Genomic DNA, 27,340 nt, shown 5'->3' on the forward strand with positions numbered 1-27,340 from the left:
TAATGTCCTGGCTCCAAGGGCCAAGTACAATGAGCTGGGGGCAGGAAGAAGCCATTCTGTTCCCAACATACATTTCTTTCCTGACAACTGAGGGTTTTTTTGTTTTTGTTTTTTTGAGATGGAGTCTCACTCTCTCGCCCAGGCTGGAGTACAATGGAGTAATCTCAGCTCACTGTAACCTCTGCTTCCCAGGTTCAAGCGATCCTCCTGCCTCAGCCTCCCATGTAGCTGAGATTACAGGCATATACCACCAGGCCCAGCTAATTTTTGCATTTTCAGTAGAGACAGGGTTTTACCATATTGGCCAGGCTTGTCTCAAACTCCTGACCTCCAGTGATCCACCTGCCTCAGCCCCCCAAAGTGCTGGGATTAGAGGCATGAGCCACTGCGTCTGGCATTCCCTGAGGTTTCAATCTCCTGAGTGACAGATCAGAGGGAGATGCAGAGATCAGCCTTCCAAAATAAAAAGGTAACTGAGGTGAAAGTCCTTAACTCTCATTAAACAGAGCCCATGTTTCCATTTCCTTCTCCCATGAGACCAGGGAAGAAGGCAGGAAAACAGCTAAAGTAAAACAACAATAACAAAAAATTATTTAGAAAGCCTAATAACTAGAAATATGAGAACAAGAGGACAATTGACTGCTTGCGGCCAGCCAGAGAAATGTTTCATGGTATTGATATAAACAACTTTGTTTATTCAGTTGTAAATACCCATTTGTTTATTCAGTTGTAAAGTTTCTGATATTGATTTGGTTGGGTTACCAAAGGAACCAGTCTTTACTTTTGACAAAAGGCTAAATATAAAACACCTGTTCCTACTCATCAGTCTCATCTCACGAACACCTGAACAGTACCAAGACCAAACTCAGGTTGAACCACTGGGTCAAGTCTCAGGCCACTATATGTCACCTGAGGCGTCCACCATTCACATGCATGGGTCTGCTTCATTAAATAGTGAAAAGCATTACCCTAGTGTCTTCTAACTCTCTCTGGAGTTTGTCAGCTTTGGTCTTTTCAAAGAGCAGGCTCTGTTCAAGCTCCTTAATGCGGGCATGCTCCAGTTTGGTCTGCGTCTGTTAGTAAAAAGGAAGAGGAAGAGAACACAACAGTGCCACCATGACATGCCAGCACGAGAGGAGAGAGAGCGGCATGCAGGCTGAGCCACCAGTACCTTCTGCCAAAGGATGAACAAAAGGGGAATGGAGAAGGGAAGAGGTGGAGGTGAGATGAGGTGGGCAGTGAGGATGAATACCATGGACAAAGGAGGCTGGTGGGCAGGGGGCATGGGCTAGTCTGTTCAGAAAGAAAAAATGGAAACACATGAGACCAGATGAAGTGTCAGAGGCATGCAGCCAAATATAAGTAATATTGATAAGTGAAGTTTATCAGCACCAATTAGAATAGTTAATATCCCTCCCTCTAAACTATCATTTTCCCTCTACCTCACAAAGTCTACTTGACATTAATGTATGTAACTGACTCGATAACTTTAAAAGGTATATTGACCCTCAGAATGATCATCACTATCATTTAAATATGGCAAAGATAATGTCATAAATTTTAAAAGTGTTCAATAGGTCCTTAGAGCAGATCCGTGCACCCTAGCATATAACCTGATGTAAATGAAGGTCAAATAGTAACCCCAAAAGAAGGAATCTGGAAACTAGAGCTAAGGAAATCAAGCTAGCAGCCTCTGGAGAAATGGGTGAGAAGGGTCTGAGTTAGATCCTCAGCAACATTCCTATTTTGACGGGGAAAGGGCCATGGAAGCTCTAGTTTCCTTCCAGCAGTGGATTTCCCAAAGGCTACTTGGCGCCAGGGAGGGAAAAAAAGGAACCATAATTACGAAGAGAAAATTTAGTAATAATTATCCTGTATCGTCTCCATCTCTGAAGCAGGCCAGTTAAGAGGCTCAGGGCAGGAGGAAAGTTTAGCTCAAACTGGTAAGGGGTTTATTATTTTTACCTTAAGATGAAGTTGTTTTTATTACTCACACGTAAAATGGCGACTCAACCCAAAGGCATGAGTTTGAACTCATGCAAAAACATCTGGTGAGTTAGTAATGTGATTTAAAACCTCTGTGAACTCAGATATTCTGCTCTCCCCACTGTCAGGCACTTGGATGTAGCCTGATGGGGAACACAGAGGATAATCTCCAACAGGTTTAAGTGCAGCAGAATCTTAATCAATTTGAAATAATCTGGGTCCAAATTATCTCTTCCCACCTCTCTCCTATACAAGAGGTTACCCATTATCAGAATAAGCGACTGACAAGGTCCCCACCCCCAGGGCTGCTCTCAGCAGCTGTCATTTACTTGCAGTAATTTAAATAATTTATGGTTCTAACTCATCTATCAATCTGGACAATTAACAGGCAATGAAAAAATGACAACAGACTAAACAAAGTGACACAAAGTGGTGCAGAGCTTCAGTAGAGAGAGGAATGTTAAAGTGAAGGTTATAATCATCTTCACTCATTCCAGTGGGACTCAGGGACCTCAATGCATTCAAGAGGTCACTTTGCTTGTAAACCAGGTATCAATGGACCATCATGGGATATTTAAAAGGTGAACAAAAATTTGTTTTTTCAATTCATCACCTGCGTCAACTCTGTATTCTCCACAAAATAATGGAATATAATTCGAGCCCTAACTGTCTGGATAGTCCCCTTGGTCCGTATGTGCCTTGGATGGACACTGTTCAATTTTCCTGCTTTTATGAGAAAATAATCTAATCCTGCTACATAATTGAGGTCACAGCCTCAAGAACTGAAATCCAAAGCTACAGTAGTAGGAAAAAAAAAAAGGCACTAGAACCTTTCTTCTCTTGACACAATTAACTGTCCTCTGGGTAAAAGGTCACTATTTCCAGATAAAAAGCAAACATACATTTAATGTGATCTCCTCCCCATTCAGAGATCTTCCAGATGAGCGTGGCCAATGCCTCCTTACTGATGGGTCTATATACACATTATCTAGGGTTCTACAGTGCCTCAACCTCCCTAGTAGCTGGGATTATAGGTAAGCACTACCACACCTAGCTAATTTTTATATTTTAGTAGAGGCAGGGTTTCACCATGTTGGCCAGGCTGGTATGGAACTCCTGACCTTAGGTGGTCAATCAGCCACGAGGGAACTAGTGATCCACTTCCATGTCGCAGCACACAGTAAAAATGTAACACTGAACAGGACAACCCTCCTTGTAAAAATCATTCCTTTCTTAGAATAAGACACAGAGTATCCCAAGAGGAAAGTCCTGGGACAGGGGATTGAGAAGGAAAGCAAAGGCTTTGTGAGAAGCGCACAAGAGAGGCAGGGGGCGGGGGGCGGGGGGGCAATCCCATGCAGACTGACACCGAGGGCAGCGGGAGCCTGTTTCAGAAGGAGAGAAGAGACCCAGATCACTGAAGTAGCTTCACAAAAAGGAACCCTTCAGAACAAAGACCTTTCAAAAGGTTCAGGTTTTTTGTTTGTTTGTTTTTGAGATGAAGATTTGCTCTTGTTGCCCAGGCTGGTGTGCAATAGCGTGATCTCTGCTCACTGCAACCTCTGCCTCTTGGGTTCAAGAGATTTTCCTGCCTCAGCCTCCCTAGTAGCTGGGATTCCAGGTGTGCGCCACCATGCCTGGCTAATTTTTATATTTTTAGTAGAGATGGGGTTTTACCATGTTGGCCAGGCTGGCCTCAAACTCCTGACGTTAGGTGATCTGCCAGCCTCAGCCTCCCAAAGTGCTGGGATTATAGGTATAAGCCACGGGGCCTGGCCAAAAGTTTAGTCTTGAGTTGTTTATTTCAGCTGCCAGGAGGTGGTAGAAAGTAATGTCATTCTTTAAATTCCTTCTTATGAAGCAGTAAATGAAAGCAAAAGATTTCCAGGTTCTTTACAACCAGCAGCACGGCTGGCAGGGTACACCAGGAAGCAATGCTCTGGAGACCACATGGCAAGGATTTGTGCTGGGTGTATGGACTTAGAGGAAGAAAAGTAAAACACCTGCATACCTAGTAATGCTACCGCTAGAAAACTCTCATTTCAGTAATAACAATTTAAAACATACTGTGTCTTCACTGACAAATGCTTGCCTCTAGGTTCACAACTAAGGAAAATACTGTAGAAACAAAAGGAAGTTTGAATGTCTCATCAGCTACACTGGCAGGCACTGGTCAGTGGTAGGGGGCACACTGAAAAGGCAGCCAGTCAGCTCCGGGACAGCCACCAGCCTCACAATCCCCTTTCTTCTCATGGGAAGCAAAATTAGACACCTTGGAAACTTCCCTAGAATTCTCACAACTTTACATCTAGAATGTTTTATGATCCAGTCAGATATCATCTTTTTTGGAATAATGCCACTAAAATTAGAACACATTATGAATTAGGTGAAGAAGGCTAGGTCTCCAGACAAAAACTTCTTATCCCCCTTTTCTGGCAAAATTATTTATAAAGCAAACATTGGCCTATTCATTAAACACATGAATTTGCGGAGCTTAGTCATTACATACAATTTCTTCAGGATATAAATGTAACTGCTTTGAAAGCCACATGCACAGAAATACTAAGGTAAATGTCCCAAGGTCAGATTACGGAGTTAGTGTTTGAGTATCATCAATAAGCATTTTAATCTGTGATCAATCTTTGTTAACAAGGGAAATATCCACACAGTTAAGTGCCCTCTTACATTCTCAGGATCTTCAGAAATCTGGCTCTTTTGCTATCAGCAAAAAAATAAAATAAATTAAACAACAACAAAAAAGAGATTCCACTAAAGTTTCAATATGTGTTAGGGTTTCAAGATAACTTTATTTGATTAATTTCAAGTAAGTTTATCAGACAAACTATAGAAGCCTAGAGCTGATGTAAATTATTTTAACTGGACCCCCGCCAAGACACCATAGGCTGTATTTTATATGAATTAGATGATGATATGAAACTTCTAATGAGACTTTGGGGTGTTTTTAAATGGATGAGAACAACACAAAAGTCAACTTAAGAAATGTGGCTGTATATGAAATGAGTGAAGAAGATATCTATTAAACTGTTAATGAATCATTAAATTCTGGGCCCCATACAACTAGAACCCAGAAAATGTTCCCCTTGCTCTTGGTTAACTGTAAAGATACATTTATTTCCACAGAAATCAAAGTTGCTGTTTGGAAGTGCCTCTCAAATTTAAGCATGGTGTGGGCAGCCAACAGACTCTAAAATTGTAGTAAAACTGAGTATTTGGGAAATGCACAGTTAAGTGCAATTTTTACTAAAATATTGTAGACTAAAGAACCACAAATCTGGAAAATTTGAAAAACTGAATGATTTACATTTGTCATATATCTAGCAATGGCTTAAAACCATCAAAATCATTTAATTCTAGTGTCTAATTAAAAAACTAATCTGAATAAATTGTGAAGAAGGGATGAAAACCCTGACACTAAAGGAAAATCCATGAATTCTACAAATGTCATGGAAGTAAAAGAAGCTGAAATAGAAAATGTTCTTAGTTTTTGCTCTGCTAATTACTTTTTTAAAAAAAATCAACAATTAGAATATATAATTTATTCCTTTTATAGGTTTATAAAAGGATTTATCTTGCAACTGAAAAAGCAAAGCTGAGATAAAGCAAAAAGCTTTCTTATGAACTATTTTTTTTTCTTTTTGAGACGAAGTCTCGCTCTGTCCCCTAGGTTGGAGTTCAGCAGCGTAATCTCAGCTTAATACAACCTCCACCTCCCGGGTTCAAGCAATTCTTCTGCCTCCACCTCCCGAGTAGCTGGGATTACAGGCACCCGCCACCACACCCGGCTAATTTTATATTTTTAATAGAGTCAGGTTCTCACCATGTTAGCCAGGCTGGTTTTGAACTCCTGACCTCGGGTGATCCACCCACCTTGGCCTCCCAAAGTGCTGGGATTACAGGCGTGAGCCACTGTGCCCGGCCTGTTATGGACTACTATGACAAATTTAAAATGCCTTTTCTAATCATCAGAGGAACATAAGTAAGTCTCACTTCAGGACTGCTTTAAGTTAAGGACACACTGCCAGATTTATGATGATGAAATTCAGTTCATGGTTTTGAATTTTGAAGCATGAGAAAGGAGTAGTGCAAGTTTCACTCTGCCATAGGAAGTGGGACACACAATCACAGGCTCAAGGACCAGCACCGTTACCACAAAGCCGCCCTCCAGAACCCAACATGGCCAGAGAGGCCAGGGTTTCCCCTGCCACTTCCTCAGCTGACTGTTCTGGCCACTTATGTCAGTTGGCACATTATTTCACCCATGCTTCTGAATACTGATACCCATAAAAGTTTTAAGAGAGCTGGAGGGATTTTACCTCAAGATCACCTTTGGTAATTGATTCTTCTTCAACCCGGAACTGAAGGTCCTCAACCTTCCTGTGGAATAAAAGCCAAACAAAACACTTAAGAAAGTAAGTAACACTCTGCCTTAAAAAAACAAAAACAAAAACAAAAATCACGTTGGGTATGGTAGCTCACTCCTGTAATCCCAGCAATTTGGGAAGCAGAGGTAGGAGGATCACTTGAGGCCAGAAGTTCAAGACCTGCTGGGGCAACATAGTGAGACCCAGTCCTTGTATTAAAAAAATAAAATCTGTAATCACTACTCTGGTGAATTCAAGCAGACAACAGCAAGAAATGCCTTAGAGACATAGCAAGTTTAAAAATGCATCTTTGTACCTTGGGAGGCCAAGGTGGGAGAACTGCTTAAGACCAGGAGTTTGAAAGCAGCCTAAGCAACATGACAAAACCCCATCTCTATCAAAATATTAAAAAATTAGCCAGGTGTGGTAGCGTGCACCTGTGATCTCAACTACTTGGGAAACTGAGGTGGGAAGATCTCTTGAGCCCTGGCAGTCAAGGCTGCAATGAGTTATGATTGTATCACTGCAGTCCAGGCTGGGCAACTGAGTGAGACCTCGTCTCAAAAAAGAAAAAAGCAGGGCGCGGTGGCTCAAGCCTGTAATCCCAGCACTTTGGGAGGCCGAGGCAGGTGGATCACGAGGTCAAGAGATCGAGACCATCCTGGTCAACATGGTGAAACCCCGTCTCTACTAAAAATAGAAAAAATTAGCTGGGCATGGTGGCGCGTGCCTGTAATCCCGGCTACTCAGGAGGCTGAGGCAGGAGAATTGCCTGAACCCAGGAGGTGGAGGTTGCAGTGAGCCATGATCACGCCATTGCACTCCAGCCTGGGTAACAAGAGCAAAACTCCGTCTCAAAAAAAAAAAACAAAACAAAAAAAAAAAAAAACAAAACCTGTAATTCCAGCGCTTTGAGAAGCTAAGATGGGCAGACTGCCTGAGCTCAGTTTGAGACCAGCCTCAGCAATATGGCAAAACCCCATCTCTACAAAAATACAAAGATTAGCCAGGCATGATGGCATGTGCCTATAGTCCTAGCTATTTGAGAGGCTGGGGTAGGAAGATCACTTGAGTCAGGGACGTCAAGGCTGCAGTGAGCCATGATCACACCACTGCACTTCAGCCTGACTGACAGAGTGAGACCCTGTCTCAAAAGATATTATTATTTTTTTCTTTTTAGATGGAGTCTCGCTCTATCACCCAGGCTGGAGTGCAGTGGCGCAATTTCAGCTCACTGCAACCTCTGCCTCCTGGGTTCAAGTGATTCTCTTCCCAAGTAGCTGGGATTACAGGCATGTACCACAGGCCTAGCTACTTTTTGTATTTTTAGTAGAGACGAGGTTTTACCATGTTGGCCAGGTTGGTCTCAAACTTCTGACCTCAAGTGATCCACCCACTTCGGCCTCTCAAAGTGCTGGGATTACAGGCATGAGCCACTGCAGCCAGCCATAGATTTTTTGACAAAATAATAGAAGCAAATGGAATTCAGAAGGGCCTAGAAGGTCTATCACCATCTCCTGTTTACTTGTCATTAAGGCTAGCCATTTTTTAAATATGAAGAGAACTTCCTAAGTATAGTGTTTCTCTCTCCAGTAAGAAAGTAAGTGATGGTAGTGTACCCTCACTGTGACCCCTGACTACAACATTGCTTATGACTGGCATAATCACACAGCAACATTAAATTATTACTGAATTAAGTCACTGTTATCAGAAATGACAGAAGATGGCATTAAATCCAACAGAGACAAATGTCCCATAACCCAGGGATGTTCAAATGATTTCCATGCAGACATTTTTTTCAGAGACTGTGTCTGTTCATGGGCTCAAGAAAGTTCCTTTGTTTCTGAGACAGGGTCTTACTGTGGTTGCCCAGCTGAAGTGCAGTGGTGCAATCTCGGCTCACTGTAGCCTTGATCTCCTGGGATCAGTGATTCTCCCACCTTAGCCTCCTGAGTAGCTGGAACTATAGGCATGTGCCATCAGGTCTGGCTAATTTTTCTTTTTCTTTTTAATAAAGACAGGGTTTTGCCATGTTGCCCAGGCTGATCTTGATCTCCTGGACTCAAAGCAATCTGCCTGCCTCAGCCTCCCAAAGGGCTGGGACTACAGATGTGAATCACCACACCTAGACTGAAAGTTCCCTTTATAAGAACCAAACTTAAGTCTCCATCTCACATCATTTACCATTTTATTTCATACGAACCCCTGTAATTCTCTAATTGTTTCACAGGTGAGAATTCTGTTTTCCTAATAAGGTACCGAATTTCTCAAGTACAGGAACCTTATGTCACTCACCAGACATAATGCAATTCATAAACACTAGGTAACTTGAACCTAGAAAACCAGGAAACCAGTTCCAGGTGAAAACTGGTTGGGAATGACTACCACAATTCTGATAAAGGCTACCCTCAAGAGGATGTTTGGAATGCAACATAGCTCAAGAAATACGTTACATTAATCAGGTCTTGTCTTTTTTTTTTTTTTTTTAAGACAGGTCTCGCTGTCACACAGTCTGGAGTGCAGTGGCATGATCTCGGCTCACTGCAACCTCTGCCTCCTGGGTTCAAGTGATTCTCCTGCCTCAGCCTCCTGAGCAGATGGGATTACAGGTGCCCGCCACCATACCTGGCTAATTTTTGTATTTTTTCTTTTTCTTTTTTTTAGTAGAGATTGGGTTTCACCATCTTGGCCAGGCTGGTCTTGAACTACTGACGTCATGATCCACCTGCCTCAGCCTCCCAAAGTGCTGGGATTACAGGCTTGGAGTCACCATGCCCGGACAATCAGACCATGTCTAAATGATTCCAAACTTCTTTTAAAAAGTTGAATCAAAGCAGACCCTCTTCACACGGTATGGCAGAGTCCAATTTCTGCTGGATACATAGTCATTCCTTTGGGTTGATAGCAACATGGTTATTAATAGGAAATTGTCTTCTAAGATCATTTAAAAGAAAAAGGCCACTGGGTGCAGTGGCTCATACCTGTAATCCCAGCACTTTGGGAGGCTGAGGCGGGCAGATTGTAGATTGCCTGAGCTCAGGAGTTCAAGACCAGCCTGGGCAACACATTGAAACCCCATCTCTACTAAAGTACAAAAAAATTAGCTGGGCATGGTAGTGTGTGCCTGTAATCCCAGCTACTTGGGAGGCTAAGGCAGGAGAATCGCTTGAACCTGGGAGGCAGAGGTTGCAGTGAGCTGAGATCGCACCACTGCACTGTAGCCTTGGCAACAGAGCTAGACTCCATCTCAAAAAAAAAAAAAAAAAAAGGAAAAGGCCACACTTCCACCAAGAAACAGTCTGAGGTCACCTTTTCTCCTCTTCCAGCTGGTTGAGAAGCTCCACCTTCTCCCTGTCAGCAGCTTCCACCATTGTTCTCAGCTGGTCCATTTTGGCTTCCAATTCCAGGACATGCTGGGGAAGGCAAGGATGTCAGTTAATGGACTATTTTTGACCCAGATACAGACCCAAAGATACTTCCCCAAAGAGCTCTGGGTTACCACGGTGGGTGGGCATTACTCTAAAAAACCTTATGTTAATATGCTTTCTCTATTTTAATAGGTTATTCTTGACAGCTTTTTTGGAAGACAGATGTGAAAAACCACACCATTAAAGTGATAAAGGACAATGTTAAAATAACTCTCATCTTTTTTGAAACTGAAACACATATTAAGAGTAATCCACAAACAGCAGCTGTAATCATTCCTAGTAACCAAGCTGGCCTAACACAGGCCAAAAGACCCGGACACAAAGACAACACACTAAAGTAGAATCAAGAAGAAAACTTCATCTCTGTGATCATAGAAACTGGCATCCCAGGTCATAGCTTTCAAACAAGCACAGCAAAGAAATGTACACCCATTTCCAGTGCTCTCAAGGCTAGCTCCTCGGTGCCAAGTACCAGGCATGCTTCTTGCCCTCCTCAGTGGATTTAGAAATTATCATCATCTCCACAACAAGGTCAGACTTCACCTGGTCATGTCCATCCCGGGCCAGAGCTAGCTCCTGCTCTATCTCCCCAACGTGGCTTGTGGCCTTGGCCACCTCCGCCCTCTCCAGATCCCGTTCCGCCAGCAGCTGCTCAATGTGCTGCTGCTTCTCCTTCAGGGCCTCCTGGAGGGCAGTGGTACCGGAGATCTTCCTGGCGTAACGGGAGGAGGTTTCAGTCAACTGCAAAGGAAAGTTAGAGAAGTGAAGGGCGATGATGCTGTCAGGAATGTGAGGGAGGTGAGATGCATGCGTGGCGGGCATCTGCTTGGCAAAGCAAGGGTGCTGCTCCAGCTAGCAGGCTGGCCAGGATTAGGAAAGGCTTCCTCAAAAACACAAGACAGCATGTGCCTTCTGTCTAAAAATCTCACAAAGAATACATCAGTGTAAAGAGAACACATCAGCTGGGTGTGGTGGCTCACACTTGTAATCCCAGCACTTCAGGAGGCCGAGGCAGGTGGTTCACTTGAGGCCAACAGTTTGAGACCTGGCCAACATGGTTAAGACCCCAACTCTACTAAAATACAAAAAGTAGCTGGAATGCAGTGGTGTGATCTCAGCTCACTGCAACCTCCACCTCCTGAGTTCAAGTGATTCTCCTGCCTCAGCCTCCCAAGTAGCTGGGATCACAGGCGTGCACCACTACTGCCCAGCTAATTTTTGTATTTTTAGTGAAGACAGGGTTTCGCCATGTTCCCCAGGCTGTTCTCAAACTCTAAAGTGCTGGGATTACAGGTGTGAACCACCACACCCAGCCAAAGGACATCTGCTGAGACACTGCTGGCTCCAGACCAAGTCAGCCTTGACTTCATCTTCTGCAGTCAGAGCTGCAGCTGTCACCTGAAAGCTCTGCTCTTTATCAGTTTCCCTAGGACCTTGCTGCAAGACGCACAGGATGCAGATGTACAGCTAGGATCTTTCTTCAATTAACAACTCGGCAACTCGAGAGCTACAAAAGAATCCAATCAAACCCAAATTGCCCTTTGCTGTTTCATTTAGTCAAAGTTCTTAAAATTACTTAAACATACTGGGAGGAAACTCCTGTTGTCTTTTTTAACCATTTGACCCTAACCTTCCAATTTCATTATATAGCTAAATTATACCTTCTCTTGCTAATATTTCTTCCTGAATTCATTAAATCTGTGGTTCCCAAACCATGTGCAGAGATACCCCAGCATGAGGAGCAAACTCACCAGTGCACTGGAAGAGGTTTTAACTTTTCAAGAGAGACACGGCGACATCTGCAGGACACCATGCAAACTACTAGTTTGAGGCAATTCAGTCTCATCATTAGATTGTTCTACCGTGCTTTCAATAACATCATGTCTTTCAAAGCTGGGTTTTGGCTATTGCCATGACAAGAAAGAAAGTACTATGCAAAAATCAACATGCACAAGAAATGAGGTTGGTGATGATTCCAAGGCTTGACTAGATGTATAGAGCCCAACAGCGGTAGACATGGAAACACTAAGTCACTGTGGTTAAAGAATGAACTGGCCAGGTGTGGTGGCTCACACCTGTAATCCCAGGACTTTGGGAGGCCAAGGTGGGTGGATCATCTGAAGTCAGGTGTTTGAGACTGGACTGGACAACATGGTGAAACGCAGTTTATACTAAAAATACAAAAATTAGCTAGGCATGGTGGAGCACGCCTGTAATCACAGCCATTAAGGAGGCTGAGGAAGGAGAATCGCTTGAACCCAGGAGGCAGAGGTTGCAGTGAGCTGAGATCGCAACACTGCACTCCAGCCTGGCCAACAGCGAGACTCATCTCAAAAAATAAAAAATAAAAACAAAGAATGGGCTGGGTACGGTGGCTCATGCCTGTAATCCCAGCACTTTGGGAGGTCAGTGCGGGTGGATCACAAGGTCAGGAAATCGAGACCATCCTGGCCAACATGGTGAAACCCCATCTCTAATAAAAATAAAACAAAATTAGCTGGGCGTGGTGGTACACGCCTATAGTCCCAGCTACTTGGGAGGCTGAGGTAGAAGAATTGCTTGAACCCAGGAGGCAAAGATTGCAGTGAACCAAGATCATGCCACTGCACTACAGCCTGGGCAACAGTGGGAGAATCTGTCTCAAAAAAAAAAAAAAAAATTTTTTTTTTTTCAATTTTTGTTTTTCCAAAACAGAAATACATTTCTGAGCAAAATAATTGAAATGACATTATGTCTTTGTCATATGGTGACTTTTGGCTTAGAAACCATAAAGACACAAAATTAAGCTGTCTCACAAGGTACAGAAACTCATGTCTCTTTTGTCAATTTTCACTGAATTAGGTGAGCTAAGAGGTATGAGAATTGGTCTGAAAATTAAGAGGAGAAATTGGTGGGAACCAGGAGAACTTGGTATTTCCCAAAGAAATGGACACAATTACAAGGTAATAAAAATTCTCAAGAAATTTCCTAATCCAGAATAGACCCTTCCATGGAACTGTTCAAATAGCAAAGGAGGAAAGATGTACGTATCAGAGTTTCTGACCTACATCTAAAAAGCTTTGTCTCAACTCGGGGGTTTGGAGTTCTTCAATTCACTGTTCTTGTCATGCTTTTCTCATAAAAGTAGTTTTTCTGTTGAAGACACAGGCTTTCTTTTCATATGCAAATAGAAATGCTCCGAGCAGTGCTTATTGTACCTGAACACAGAAAGCCTAGCTGGCTGGCAGAGGAGCACAGCCCCATGTAAAGATTTCAGTGCCTGTCTCTTCTCTGCCTGACGACAATGGAAGAACAGGCCCCAACAGACCTTGGGCTAACCACCCTCCTCCCCATGGCACCACACACCATCCTGGCTCGTGGCCTGTGCTTCCCCGACACACAGAGGAGACCTGAACTCAGTCTGGAGGAGAGTCTGAGGCTGCCATTTCTAATTTAATCAGTGTTTGTCCCACTTCTAGGAAATAAACTTATTAGGGCTGGGCTTTGACCCTAATAAAATACTACATTAACAAACAGAATGAGGTGTTGTCTATTTTATTACTGGTGATTCTACTTTTACTGTTTTCAACAAGAAAAAGGGAGAGAGGGAAAAGGACCGGGAGAAGAAGATGAAAAGAAGAGAGTAATCAAAACAGGGCTTTCCCTGTATCCTCTTCCAGCTCCGAAAGTTCCCTTTAGTGTCCTCTGGTTCAAGTCAGGGACACTCCACACACTAACTGGTTCCAGTAGGTTAGGTTGTATTAATATAATATTAAAATCCTACAAACACACCTTTTCTCAGAACACTTCAGTTCCTAAAATTATTTGAAGTCAAAGAGAAAAACAGGCTGGGAGTGGGGGCTCAGGCTTGTAATCCCAACACTTTGGAAGTCCAAGGCAGGAGGATCACTTAAGCCTAAAATTTTGAGACCAGCCTGGGCAACATAGTGAAACCCTCTCTCTATAAAGAAAAAAAAAAATTAGGCTGGGTGCTGTGGCTCATGCCTGTAATCCCAGCACTTTGAGAGGCCAAGATGGGCAGATCATCTGAGGTCGGGAGTTTGGAACCAGTCTGACCAACATGGAGAAACCCCACCTCTACTAAAAATACAAAAAACATGCCTATAGTCCCAGCTACTTGAGAGGCTGAGGCAGGACAATCACTTGAACCTGGGAGGCAGAGGTTGCGGAGAGCCTAGATTGCACTATTGCACTCCAGGCTGGGCAACAGGAGCGAAACTCCGTCTCAAAAAAAAAAAGAACAATTAGCCAGACATGGTGATATGTACCAGCAGTCCCAACTACCAGGGAGGCTGAGGCAGGAGGATTGCTTGAGCCTGGCATGTTGAGGTAACAGTGAGACCCTGACTCAAAAGAAAAGAGAGAGAGAGAGATCTATGGACTTGAAGAAAAGGATCTCTCCAGTGTTCCCATCATTTTGTCCTAAAATAATCTCATAGAAAATAATTTAATCCCTTATGAAAACAGATTAATACAGTAAAATGGTCACAAAAAAAGAAAAAAATAATAATAATTTGACCCCTATGTTAGAGTAAGCAGTAGTTACACAGATTCACCAAAAACAGATGCATTTTTAAGCTTTTAAGAATCTGGAAAGGGCTATTAAAAATGCTTTCTGATTTCAAAAGATGTATTCTTGCTGGAGTTACATTTTTCAAAACTTACTTGGCAAGGACTTTCATAGAAAGCTGCAAGCAACATTCAGCACAAGGACAAGCAAAGCAGCAAAGCAGCAAAGCAGGGGCACTGCCCACGGGCCATAGTCATGCCTGGGAAGTGGAGGCAGGTAATAAGAAAGGGAGCTTACTAGTCCTGTCCGACTCGGCCTGCTGCTCACAGAGGAGGCCACTGAGCTCATGGAGCTGAGGGAAGAGGCAGAAGGGCTTCGCTTCAGGCTGGCGGGTGTGGTCCCCATCACTCGCCTCACTGCATTGGCCTTGGCTTTGGCTGGTGTAGTGGAAGGGAAGCCAATCTTGGTAACTTTGTGGACAGGAGCAAACAAGCCATATTTGGGTTGACACTGAAAATACCTTTAGAGAACAACAATAAAAACAGTAACAAAAAACAACTTAATGACAAGAAATAATAACTATAAACAAAAGGCTCTCCCAGCTCCTAACTTGTGGCTGGATTCCTGAAAATTCTACCACTAAGCTGGGGTTATATACCAGCATGTAGCAGTATGGTTCTAAAACTCAATGATGGTTTTAGAACACACACTGGTGATACACAGAGTCAGGATTACTCACCTATTGCTGAGGTTCTACATAAAGGAAATAAATATTTCCACCACCTGATAAATGTACAGCAGAGGAGTTTAGCAATAGAGCAAGTCCATTTAATAAAATTGTACCAAACAAAGGGAAAAGAAATCAAACAAGCACCTAACTTTGGCAGATCCATTAAAGTAAACATAAAGAGTTAGATGTAGTGGCTCACTCCTGTAATCCCAGCATTTTGGAGACCGAGACAAGGGATCACTTGAGCCCAGGAGTTCAAGACCAGCCAGGGCAAAACAGAGAGACCCCATCACTACAAAAAATACCAAAAATTAGCCAGGTGTGGTGGTGTAGAAGGATCACTTGAGCCTGGGAAGTTGAGGCTGCAGTAACTCAAGATCACACCACTGTAGTCTAGCCTGGGTGACAGGGCAAGAGCCTGTCTCAAAACAAACAAATAAAAAACTCCAGTGATGGGTGCATCAACATCTCAGATATCACCACTAAAGAACTTATTCATGTAACCAAACACTACCTGTTCCCAAAAAACCTATTGAAACAAAAATTAGTAAAAAATACGTATTTTTAAAAATAAAGAAAATGAAATCTACCCCTACTTAATCAACTGTAGAGAAATATAAATACAAAATGACTCATTAAACATACAGGAAAAATCTAGTCAAAAAAGAAATACAAATGTTCATTGAAAATTTTTTATTTTTATTTTTTGAGACGGAGTCTCAGTCTGTCGCCAGGCTAGAGTGCAGTGGAGCAAACTCGGCTCACTGCAACCTCTGACTCCCTGGTTCAAGGGATCTCCTAACTCAGCCTCCCAAGTAGATGGGATTACAGGCACGTGCCACCACGCTCAGTTAATTTTTGTATTTTTAGCAGAGATGGGGTTTCCTCATGTTGGCCAGGATGGTCTCAATCTCCTGACCTCATGATCTACCCGCTTCAGCCTCCCAAAGTGCTAGGATTACAGGTGTGAGCCACCACGCCCAGCCAGTTCACTGAAAATTTTTAATGTTTGTTTCAATAAAACTATGAAAAAAAAGATAAGGTACTTTGCAAGTATAGCATTGAGAAGACCCAGAAAAAAAAAAAAACGGCACTGGAGAAAAAAAAGTAAATATGGAGAAATATTAACTAGTAACGGCTATTTTTGGTTAGACATGGACAATATGACTCTAAAGGATTATAATGTTTTAATATTAAGAAAAGATGGCTTCATAATCATTGCAGTTCCAAGAGATCTTTTTTTTTTTATTATTATTGAGACAGAGTTTCGCTCTTGTTACCCAGACTGGAGTGCAATGGCGCAATCTTGGCTCACTGCAACCTCTGCCTCCTGGGTTCAAGCAATTCTCCTGCCTCAGCCTCCCAAATAGCTGGGACTACAGGCATGTGCCACCATGCCCAGCTAATTTTTGTATTTTTAGTAGAGCCGGGGTTTCACCATGTTGACCAGGATAGTCTCAATCTCTTGACCTCGTAATCCACTCGCCTCCGCCTCCCAAAGTGCTCGGATTATAGGTGTTAGCCATTGTGCCCGACCTCCAAGAGATCTTTATCTACATGAGTCATAATTACTGTATGTGGTAGATTAAGCCCTTTTCTTTATAATTAATTTGCTTATAACCAATTTGTCTATGTTTTATAAGTAAAATGTTAATTACCACACAAGTGATGCATTAATACTCCTGTATACTACTAATAATGCTGAATCATAGACAACGCCTGTGCCTTCAAAACATTTTGAAAAGAAGAGTGGGAAATTCCTCCTGCATCTGTGTGCATTACTGTACTCCCATCCTATGTCTGGGAGGCAAGAATGGGGTTATCCAGGCCGGGCATGGTGGCTCATGTCTGTAATACCAGCACTTAGGGAGACCGAGGCAGGCAGATCACTTGTATCCAGGAGCTTGAGACCAACCTAGGCAACACCCCATCTCTACTAAAAATACAAAAATTAGGCAGGCATAGTGGTGCATGCCTCTAGTCCCAGCTACTGGTGAGGATGAGGTAGGAGGATTGCTTGAACCCAGGAGGCGGAGGTTGCAGTGAGTGGGGGCGGAGGTTGCAGTGAGTGGGGATGGCACCACTGCACTCCAGCCCGGGCGACAGAGGGACACCCTGTCTCAAAAAAAAGAATGGGATTATCCTTAAAATGGAAGAGATCGGCTTGCCAGTCTGTTCTCCTGACACAGGATGGAATTCTCATCAGATATAAAGACACATTCTGCAGTTCTTTTTACTAACAAAGGTGACTAACTTCTACCACCACCCCCACCCCAGATGCACAGGTACTCTTTCAGAGAGCAACTCCTATCAAAAGGGAGAGAAGGCCAGGCACGGTGGCTCACTCCTGTAATCCCAGAACTTTGGGAGGCTGAGGCGGGTGGATCACTTGAGGTCAGGAGTTCAAGACCAGCCTGGCCAAAATGGTGAAACCCCATCTCTACTAAAAAAAAGAAAAAAAGGCCGGGCGCGGTGGCTCACACCTATAATCCCAGCACTTTGGGAGGCCGAGGCGGGTGGATCATGAGGTCAAGAGATCGAGACCATCCTGGTCAACAAGGTGAAACCCCGTCTCTACTAAAAACACAAAAATTAGCTGGGCATGGTGGTACGCGCCTGTAGTCCCAACTACTCGGGAGGCTGAGGCAGGAGAATTGCTTGAACCTAGAAGGCGGAGGTTGTGGTGAGCCGAGATCGTGCCATTGCACTCCAGTCTGGGTAACAACAGCAAAACTCCATCTCTAAAAAGAAAAAGGAAGAAAAAAAGGTGGGCGGTGAGAGAAGCCAGACAGATAACATAGTATTTCGTATTTTGAAAAATAAACAGAATTCTTGTTCAGAATCTACTCAGATACACTACATGTATTACTAAGGAGAGAGTCAAAAGAACAGTCCCAATTCTAGTGCGGAGGAAAAAAAAAAACCAGCAGATAGGCCTCAGGAAATAAGCGTGCCGCTCTTCCGAACATATCTTTCCATGTTATGACACACATGCTTGGTGAGACTGGCTTGAGCATGGTCACATACAAGAGTGAGACAAGATGTTGCACAATGCCAAACAAACCTCGTTCCAGCAACAGCACCATCGTTCTTCCCAAGAGGCTCGTCTAACTCCACACCACACCATTCCCCCTTGGCAAAGTCGGTCTCCCCAAGAAACCGGACTACACCAGCCTTAGTGCCACCAACCTGGAAGAAGAGAAGGTTAAAATAAAGAGATGAACATAATTCTATACCTTAATCATTTGTGGTTCCCACTATTAACTAGGTACTATATTCCTTCATTTTCACCATTCTTTGCTCTACCTTCTCTTTGACTCTAAGAGTTCTCTTGAAGGAAGTCTGGCAAAGAAACTTACCTGGCTGACTTACATTACCAGAGTGATTTGATGCTTAACACATTGCAATAATGAGACAGCCTATCTAATATGTAGTCATTAAGGCGTCCACCAAGCTCATTATTCCTTTTCTTTTTGTCTTTTTTTTTTTTTTTGAGACGGAGTCTCACTGTCACCAGGTTGGAGTGCAGTGGAAAGATCCTGGCTCATAGCAACCTCTGCCTCCTGGGTTCAAACGATTCTCCCACCTCAACCTCCCAAATAGCTGGGACTACAGGCACCCACCACCACGCCCAGATAATTTTTGTATTTTTAGTAGAGATGAGGTTTCACCGTGTTGGCCAGGCCAGTCTTGATCTGTTGACCTTGTAATCTGCCCACCTTGGCCTCCCAAAGTGCTGGGATTACAGGCATGAGCCACCGCATCCGGCCCATTATTCCTTTTCTTAGAAAATACTTTATCTAGGTCGGGTGCGGTGGCTCAAACCTGTAATCCCAGCACTTTGGGAGGCCGAGGTGGGTGGATCACGAGGTCAAGAGATCGAGACCATCCTGGTCAAAATGGTGAAACCCCATCTCTACTAAAAATACAAAAAATTAGCTGGGCATGGTGGTGCATGCCTGTAATCCCAGCTACTCAGGAGGTTGAGGCAGGAGAATTGCCTGAATCCAGGAGGCAGAGGTTGCGGTGAGCCAAGATCACGCCATTGCACTCCAGCCTGGGTAACAAGAGCGAAACTCCGTCTAAAAAAAAAGAAGAAAAATAAAATACTTTATCTTTTTTTCTTTCTTTTTTTTTTTTTTTTTTTAGATAGGGTCTCACCCTGTTGTCCAGGCTAGAATGCAGTGGCACAATCATGGCTCACTTCAACCTTTACCTCCTGGGCTCAGGGGATCTTTCCACCTTGGCCTCCTAGGTAGCTGAAATTATAGGTACACACCACCAAAAAGGCTAATTTTTTTTTGTATTTTTTGTGGAGATGGGGTTTCACCATGTTGCCCAGGCTGGTCTTGAACTTCTGGGCTCAAGTGATCGGCCCACCTCAGCTTCCCAAAGTGTTGGGATTATAGGTGTGAGCCACCACTCTTGGACCTTTATTTTTCTAGCAAAAATTTTCCTGCTTCAAAACAAACTTGCGGCTGGGCACAGTGGTTCATGCCTGTAATCTCAGCACACTGAGAGTCCCAGGCAGGAGGATTGCTTGAGCCCAGGAGTTCAAGACTAGCCTCGACAACATAAGGAAGACACTGTCTGTACAAATAATTTAAAAAAATAAAATTAGCCAGGCATCATAGTGGTGTGCGCCTGTGGTCCCAGCTACTCAGGAAGCTGAGGTGGGAGGATTGCTTGAGCCCAGGGGTTTGAGGCTGCAGTGAGCCGCAATTGTACACTGAACTGCAGCCTGGGCGACAGAGTGCGACACCACCTCAAAAAACTAAAAAAGTAAATAGGCTGGGCACCGCGGTTTATGCCTCCCAGCACTTTTGGAGGCTGAGGAGGGTAAATCACCTGAGGTCAGGAATTTGAGAGCAGCCTGGCCAACATGGTAAAACCCTGTCTCTAATAAAAATACAAAAATCAGCCAGTGTGGTGGCTCACGCCTGTAGTCCCAGCTACTCAGGAGACTGAGGCACGAGAATCACTTAAACCCAGGAGGCAGAGGTTGCAATGAGCCAAGATCACGCCACTGCACTCTAGCCTGGGTGACAGAGCGAGACTCTTGTCTCAAAAAAAAAAAACTTTAAGTACTTAAAAAAATAATTGGCCAAGTATGGTAGTTCATACCTATAATCCCAGCACTTTGGGAGGCTGAGGTGGGAGGATCGTTCAAGTCCCCAAGGCTGCAGTAAGCCATAGTCATGGCACTGTGGTACGGCCTGGGCGACAAAACAAGAAAATGTTTCAAAAATTAATAATAATTGACTCTTGCTATTTTCCACAGTGAGGCTCTCTGTTTTTTCACAACTATTAAAATTAATCATTCCCAGGCTGGGCACAGTCGCTCACGTCTGTAATCCCAATTTTGGGAGGCCAAGGCAGGCAGATCACTTGAGGCCTAGAGTTCGAGAGCAGCCTGGCCAACATGGTGAAACTCCATCTCCACAAAAAATACAAAAATTAGCTGGATGTGGTGGCACTCACCTGTAATCCCAGCTACTCAGGTGGCTGAGGCACGAGAATTGCTTGAACCCAGGAGGTGGAGATTGTAGTAAGCCAAGATTGTGCCACCGTACTCCAGCCTGGGTGACAGAGTCAGACCTTGTCTCAAAACAAAACAAAACAAAAGAGTACTAGTTCTAGACATGACACATTTGACCTTTTAGTACTCCTGTCAGTACTAACACACAAATAGTCACCTATATATAATTGGCCTTACTGCAGTGAGTCAAAAGAAAATAAAGTTGGCCTGTTTTCTCCTTCCTCCCACACCACACCATTCCCAGCAGCAGTCCAACCAGCATCATGTGAGCAAGACACAGCACATTAGTTAAAGATGATGCAACCTCTTCAGATAATCTGTTAAATTCTTTGGGGGTGAGTCTAAGTTACTGTCATGACAATTGTTTTTCCAAGAGGCATCTAACAGGCTATATGCAGTAATTCTCCAAGCAAACCACAAGTTTCATTTAGATCAGCTTTGTAAAAAGTAACTACAAACAACAAATTAGTAACAATTTCTCTAAATGCAGATAATATACATGTATCCTGAAAAAAAGTCATGTCACAAAGTTTGTCTGAAATGGATGACTACTAGTTCCTAGAACAGAAAGTTTTGTTATACTTTTTTTGCACCAAACATGGAACTCTTAACTCATATAATAGAGAATGTATTTTCCCTTTCCCTGTAAAAAATCAGTAATTATTCTACAGAGATAGAAAATCACATGAAGTCCTAAAATCATCAAATGTTTTTCTACTTAATCATTCTACAATTTAAAAAAAAGTGTTTAAGCATTTAAACATAACTTAATAAAGTTAGGTTTTATTTCTGTGTTCCAGACAATACAGAAAAGTTTAGTGCATGCATTTACAGTAAATACAAGTGTTAAATAATGCATTTACAATAAAGAGAAGCCACTATTATCAACTAATATCTAAGAAATTTATGTTCTAGGGACAAACATCTATGTTATTAAAGAAAAATATTTTCAATATTGAAACAAAAAATCAAGGCCAGGTGCAGTGGCTCATAGCCGTAATCCCAACATTTTGGGAGGCCAAGGCAGGAGGATTATTTGAGGCCAGGAGTTTGAGACTGGCCTGGGCAACACAATGAGACACCATCTATCTCTACATAAATTTAAAAATTAGCCAGGCATGGTGGTATGTGCCTGTGACCCCAGCTACTCGGGCTGCAGGTGAGCTGTGATCATGACACTGCACTCCAGCCTGACAATAGAGTGAGACCCTGTCTCAAAAACAAACAAATACAAAACCTCACAAAAAACTAAAAGACTCCCATGGCAACACAAACAAGCATAATTCATTCTCTTTACTCTCAGAATGTTGGCATATAACTCCTAACACTGTGGTAAAAGTCACTTTTGAAAACAGAATTAATTTAAACAAAAAACTTAAAAATAAAAAACCTAGCTACTATTTTTATGCTTTATCAAATCTCAGATTTTTAAGTTCTCATTCATTTATTCAATATATATTTCTTGATTGTTTGGATTCTTGAAAAACAAAGATAAACAGAATACAGCGTTGGCCATTTAGGGAGAGAGATAAGAAGATTCAGACAAGAAACTGCTGTAAAAAGTGTTAAATGCATCTAGAGGTTTCTACAAAATGCTGTGGGAACAGAAACAAATACCCTTCCTGTAAGCTCTTTAAAAAAAATAAAAACACTGATAAATTCTGGGTTAATGAATTTATCATTAACCCCGAGTGGGTCGGCCAGGCATAGTGGCTCACACCTGTAATCCCATCACTTTGGGAGGCCAAGGCAGTCAGATCACAAGGTCAGGGAGTTTGATACTAGTCTGACCAACAAGTTGAAACCTCATCTCTACTAAAACTACAAAAATTAGCCAGGCATGGTGGCGCGAACCTATAATCCCAGCTACTCAGGAGGTGGAGGTTGCAGTGAGCAATCCAGGAGGTGGAGGTTGCACTCCAGCCTGGGCAACTTGAACCCAGGAGGTGGAGGTTGCAGTGAGCCAAGATTGCGCCACTGCACTCCAGCCTGGCAACAGAGCAAGACTCCGTCTCAAAAAACAAAAACAAAAACAAAAAAAATTAAAAAAAAAAGAGTGGGTCTACAAACAGGAAACAGAAAGAATCCTCTCTGGACTCACCCATCTATTCATTATCCAGTTCTCAGCCAGCCATTTAATCTCTCAGTGCCTTGGTGCATAAAGCTATAAAATGTCCAAAGAGCAGTAATAAGGGGTTGTTTCACAGGAATTTTGTGAGCAGTCTTGTTTTTTTGCAGTGGGGGGGGACGGGGTCTCACTACATTGCCCAGGCTGGAGTGCAGTGGCTATTCACAGGCACAATCCCACTAATGATCAGCACAGGAGTTTTGACCTGCTCCGTTTCCAACCTGGGCCAGTTCACCCCTACTCAGGCAACCTGGTGGTCTCCTACTCCCGGGAAGTCACCATATCGATGCCAAACTTAGTGTGGACACCCAATTGGCATAGCACACTACAGCCCAGAACTCCTGGGCTCAAGTGATCCTCCAGCCTCAGCCTCTGAGAAGCTAGGACTACAGGCACACGCCACTGTGCCAGGCTGTGAGCAGTCTTGTAAGGTGGCTTCTTATCGACCATATTCCAAGATAAACAGCTTATTTTAAAAGGTAAACATGGGGGTTGGTCATGGTGACTCATGTCTGCAGTCCTACCACTTTGGGAGGCTGAGGCGGGTGGATCACTTGAGGTCAGGAGTTTGAGACCAGCCTGGCCAACATGGTGAAACTGTCTCTACTAAAAATACAAAAATTAGCCAGATGTGGTGGGGAGCATCTGTAATCCCAGCTACTCGGGAAGCTGAGGCAGAAATCACTTGAACCCCGGAGGTGGAGGTTGCAGTGAGCTAGGATCACACCACTGCACTCCAGCCTGGGAAAGACTGTCTCAAAGAACAATAAATATGGCTAGCTGATAGTTGCCAAATACAAACATAGCCCTAATGTAAAATTTAATTGCCTGTGACATGAAAGAGCCAGCACAGGCATTTTTTTTTTTTTTTTTTTTTTTTTTTTGTGATGGAATCTCACTCTGTCGCCCAGGCTGGAGTGCAGTGGCTTGATCTCAACTCACTGCAACGTCCACCTCCTGGGTTCAAGAGATTTTCCTGCCTCAGCCTCCCAAGCAGCTGGGACTACAGGCATGCACCACTATACCCAGCTAATTTTCATATTTTTAGTATAGATGGGGTCCCACCACGTTGGCCAGGCTGGTCTCATACTCCTGACCTCAAGTGATCCACAAGATCCAGGACCCCAAGAATACCAAGACACAGGAAAGGGGGATGGTTAACTTGGTCACCTTGAAGAGTGAGACTGCTGATTTAATATAAGCTTATACACACCAAAAAATTCATTTTAAACTATGAGCATAGATTCCCTTAAGAAAAATGTAAATTAAAACTAATTAAGGGTGAACCAGGGTTGGTGGCTCACGCCTATAATCCCAGCACTTTGAGAAGCCCAGTTGGGCAGATCACCTGAGGTCGGGAATTTGAGACCAGCCTGACCAACACGGAGAAACCAAATCTCTACTATAAATACAAAATTAGCTGGTCAAGGTGGTGCATGCCTATTATTCCAGCTACTCGGGAGGCTGAGGCAGGAGAATAACTTGAGCCCAGGAAGTGGAGGTTGCAGTGAGCAGAGATTGTGCTATGGCATTGCACTCCTGCCTGGGCAACAAGAGCAACTCTGCCTCAAAAAAAAAAAAAAAAAACTAAATAGAGAGGTCCCCAGCTTGGTGGCTCACACTTGCAACCCCAGCACTTTGGGAGGCTGAGGTGGGTGGATTACCTGAGGTTGGGAGTTTGAGACCAGCCTGACCAACATGGTGAAACCCCCATCTCTACTAAAAATACAAAAAATTAGCCAAGTGAAGTAGCATATACCTGTAATCCCAGCTACTTGGGAGGCTGAGGCAGGAGAACCCCTTGAACACAGGAGGCAGAGGTTGCAAGTGAGCCGAGATCATGCCACTGCACTCCAGCCTGGGCAACAAGAGTGAAACTCCATTTCAAAAAAAAAAAAACTGAACTAAATAGGTCGAACACATGCCTGTAATCTCCGCACTTTCTGGTGAAATTGTGGAGGCTGAGGCAGGCAGATCACTTGAGATCAGGAGTTTGAGATCAGCCTGGGCAACATGGCGAAACCCTGTCTCTACAAAAAATACAAAAATTAGCCTGGCCTCTTGGTGCATGCCTATAGTCCCAGCTTACTCAGGAGGCTGAGGCAAAAGAATTGTTTAAACCCAGGAGGCAGAGGTTGCAGTGAGCCAAGATCACACCACGGCATTACAGTCTGGGTGACAGAGTACAACTATGTCTCAAAAAAATTAAAAAATTGGCCGGGCGCGGTGGCTCACGCCTGTAATCCTAGCACTTTGGGAGGCCGAGGTGGATGGATCACCTGAGGTCAGGAGTTCAAGACCAGCCTGGCCATCATGGTGAAACCCCATCTTAAAAAAATTAATTAATTAATTTTTAAAAATTTAAAAATACCTAAATAGGCGAATTGATAAATAACATATGGTGGGTCCATAATATGAAATATATGCAACAATGATGAAATACTGACATATACTACACTATGATGTCATCAGACACAAGGAAATGCATGTTCCATGATTAGATGGACAGAAGTGTACAGAAAGGGCAGACTGAGCAGCAAGCAGACCACGGATTGCCTGGGGCTGATGGTGGGAGTGGAAAAGTGACTGCTAAAGGGTATAAGGGAACTTTTAGGGTGAAGGAAATGTTTTAAAGCTGCATCGCAGTGGTGGCTGAAAAACTCCATACACACTTCTCTAACCAGTGTTGAAGACATTCTTGGCCCAAACTCCTGAACATACCAATGAAACAAAAAAGCAAAAAAAACTATAATAATCGTTTTTGAAATAGGCAGTTTAGGCAAATATATTCCCTGGGTCCCAAAAATATTCCATTAAAAAATATTTTTAACTGTTCAAAAACCTAAAGACTCTGTTCCATATTTTTTAATCCCTTAAGCATTTGATGAAACACTCTTTAGTGCTATATGCATTTTCTTACTTTTATTTAAAATGTGACAATTGTCTGGCTCACGCCTGTAATCCCAGCACTTTGGGAGGCCAAGGCGGGTGGATCACGAGGTCAAGAGATCGAGACCATCCTGGTCAACATGGTGAAACCCCGTCTCTACTAAAAATACAAAAAATTAGCTGGGCATGGTGGCGTGTGCCTGTAATCCCAACTACTCAGGAGGCTGAGGCAGGAGAATTGCCTGAACCCAGGAGGCAGAGGTTGCCGTGAGCCGAGATCGTGCCATTGCACTCCTCCAGCCTGAGTAACAAGAGCGAAACTCTGTCTCAAAAAAAAAAAAAAAAGTGACAATTATCAAAAAATGTACTAAAATGTAAATGGAGATTGAACAAGTTCACTTTCCAGCTTATAGACAACTTTATACAGACTTCAACATTTTCTCCAGTTGTTCAGTAAAAGTGAAAGAGAAAAGGGTTTTTCCTGCCACAGGATATAACTTTTTTTATGTAGCAAGCATAACACACCACTGCTTTTGGTGGAAAAGTGCAGAATAGTATGTACCTTTATGAAGAAAAATGTAATTTGCAATGTTCAGTGAGAATGTTACTGCTGATTTTCTTTTCCAAGGTGTAGAATATTCTTTGATTTATAGAATTCATTTTTGACCCAGATGATGGTTCTTTTACAGAACAATAAAATGGCTTAACATTTTCACATACACACACACAAAAAAAAAACTAAAGAAAACAAACAAAAAAATTCACTTCTGCCAGGCACGGAGGCTCATACCTGTGATCCCAGCACTTTGGGAGGCTGAGGGCAGATCACTTGAGGTCAGGAGTTTAAGACCAGTCTGGTCAACATGGTGAAATCCCATCTCTACTAAAAATACAAAAATTAGCTGGTTGTGATGGCACATGCCTGTAATCCCGGCTACACAGGAGGCTGAGACAGAAGAATCACTTAAACCTGGAAGGCAGAGGTTGCAGTGAGCCGAGATTGTGCCACTGCATTCCAGCCTAGGCAACAGAGCAAGACTCTGTCTCAAAAAAAAAAAAAAAAAAAAAAGTTCACCTCTTCTATCCCTGGAGTTGATAAAATAAAGAATATTTACTCACCAGAGGCAGCCTTGTATATGGTACCCACTTGACCAAAATACTAGCAAAGTTTGCTTTTGAAATCTACAAAAGATCATAAGCTACCAAGCGTGTCAGGCTCAAGATATTTTTGTTATTATGCTTAGAGAACTCATAGGGACAATAAAGTTGTCAAAAGTTAGGCAATGTGATCCAGTAATAAGACAACACTGGCACTCAGTCCTCAGGCCTGGTGTGGTCAAACATCCCTCTCCCCAAGTTCCAACACAGTGGCATGGGCTCAACACAGAAAAGCTCCAAACTCCCAGCCCCAAGAGCCTATACAAAGTTCTCAAGGCTAGCGGGGCACGGTGGTTCATGCCTGTAATCCTAGCACTTTGGGAGGCCGAGGTGGGTGGATCACCTGAGGTCAGGAGTTCAAGACCAGCCTGGCCATCATGGTGAAACCCCATCTTTAGAAAAATTAAAAAAAAAAAAGTTCTCAAGGCTAGACAGACACCAAATCTGGTACCTCTGGGGTTAAGATACTGGCTCAGGTTTGCAAAAACAAACCACTCCCCAATCACTGAGCACCATAGAGAACACTCCAAACATCGTGAAAATCAAAGCCAACATTGTAGGCAGACTGGCCACTACTAAAAGGATTTTAG

General features: G+C 43.2%; 1 protein-coding gene across 50 annotated transcripts in view; it reads right to left on the reverse strand.

The window, feature by feature from the left end:
- Positions 1-27,340, reverse strand: part of CLIP1 (CAP-Gly domain containing linker protein 1) — a 139,788-nt gene that overhangs the window by 74,709 nt on the left and 37,739 nt on the right. For 21 of the 50 annotated variants that reach the window (XM_078337532.1, XM_078337530.1, XM_078337545.1 and 18 more), the window contains 7 exons: positions 18,101-18,225; positions 14,604-14,826; positions 10,340-10,537; positions 9,678-9,781; positions 6,321-6,381; positions 4,672-4,704; positions 969-1,073 (listed from right to left, as the gene is read on the reverse strand). In XM_078337532.1, coding sequence (XP_078193658.1) covers positions 969-1,073; positions 4,672-4,704; positions 6,321-6,381; positions 9,678-9,781; positions 10,340-10,537; positions 14,604-14,826; positions 18,101-18,225 — 849 coding nt within the window. The remainder of the gene's footprint in view (positions 1-968; positions 1,074-4,671; positions 4,705-6,320; positions 6,382-9,677; positions 9,782-10,339; positions 10,538-14,603; positions 14,827-18,100; positions 18,226-27,340) is intronic. The other 29 variants (XM_035257953.3, XM_078337513.1, XM_078337533.1 and 26 more) reach the window with 4 other exon arrangements.

Source organism: Callithrix jacchus, chromosome 9 (assembly GCF_049354715.1).
Source record: "Callithrix jacchus isolate 240 chromosome 9, calJac240_pri, whole genome shotgun sequence".
In the NCBI taxonomy this organism is placed as follows: domain Eukaryota; kingdom Metazoa; phylum Chordata; class Mammalia; order Primates; family Cebidae; genus Callithrix; species Callithrix jacchus.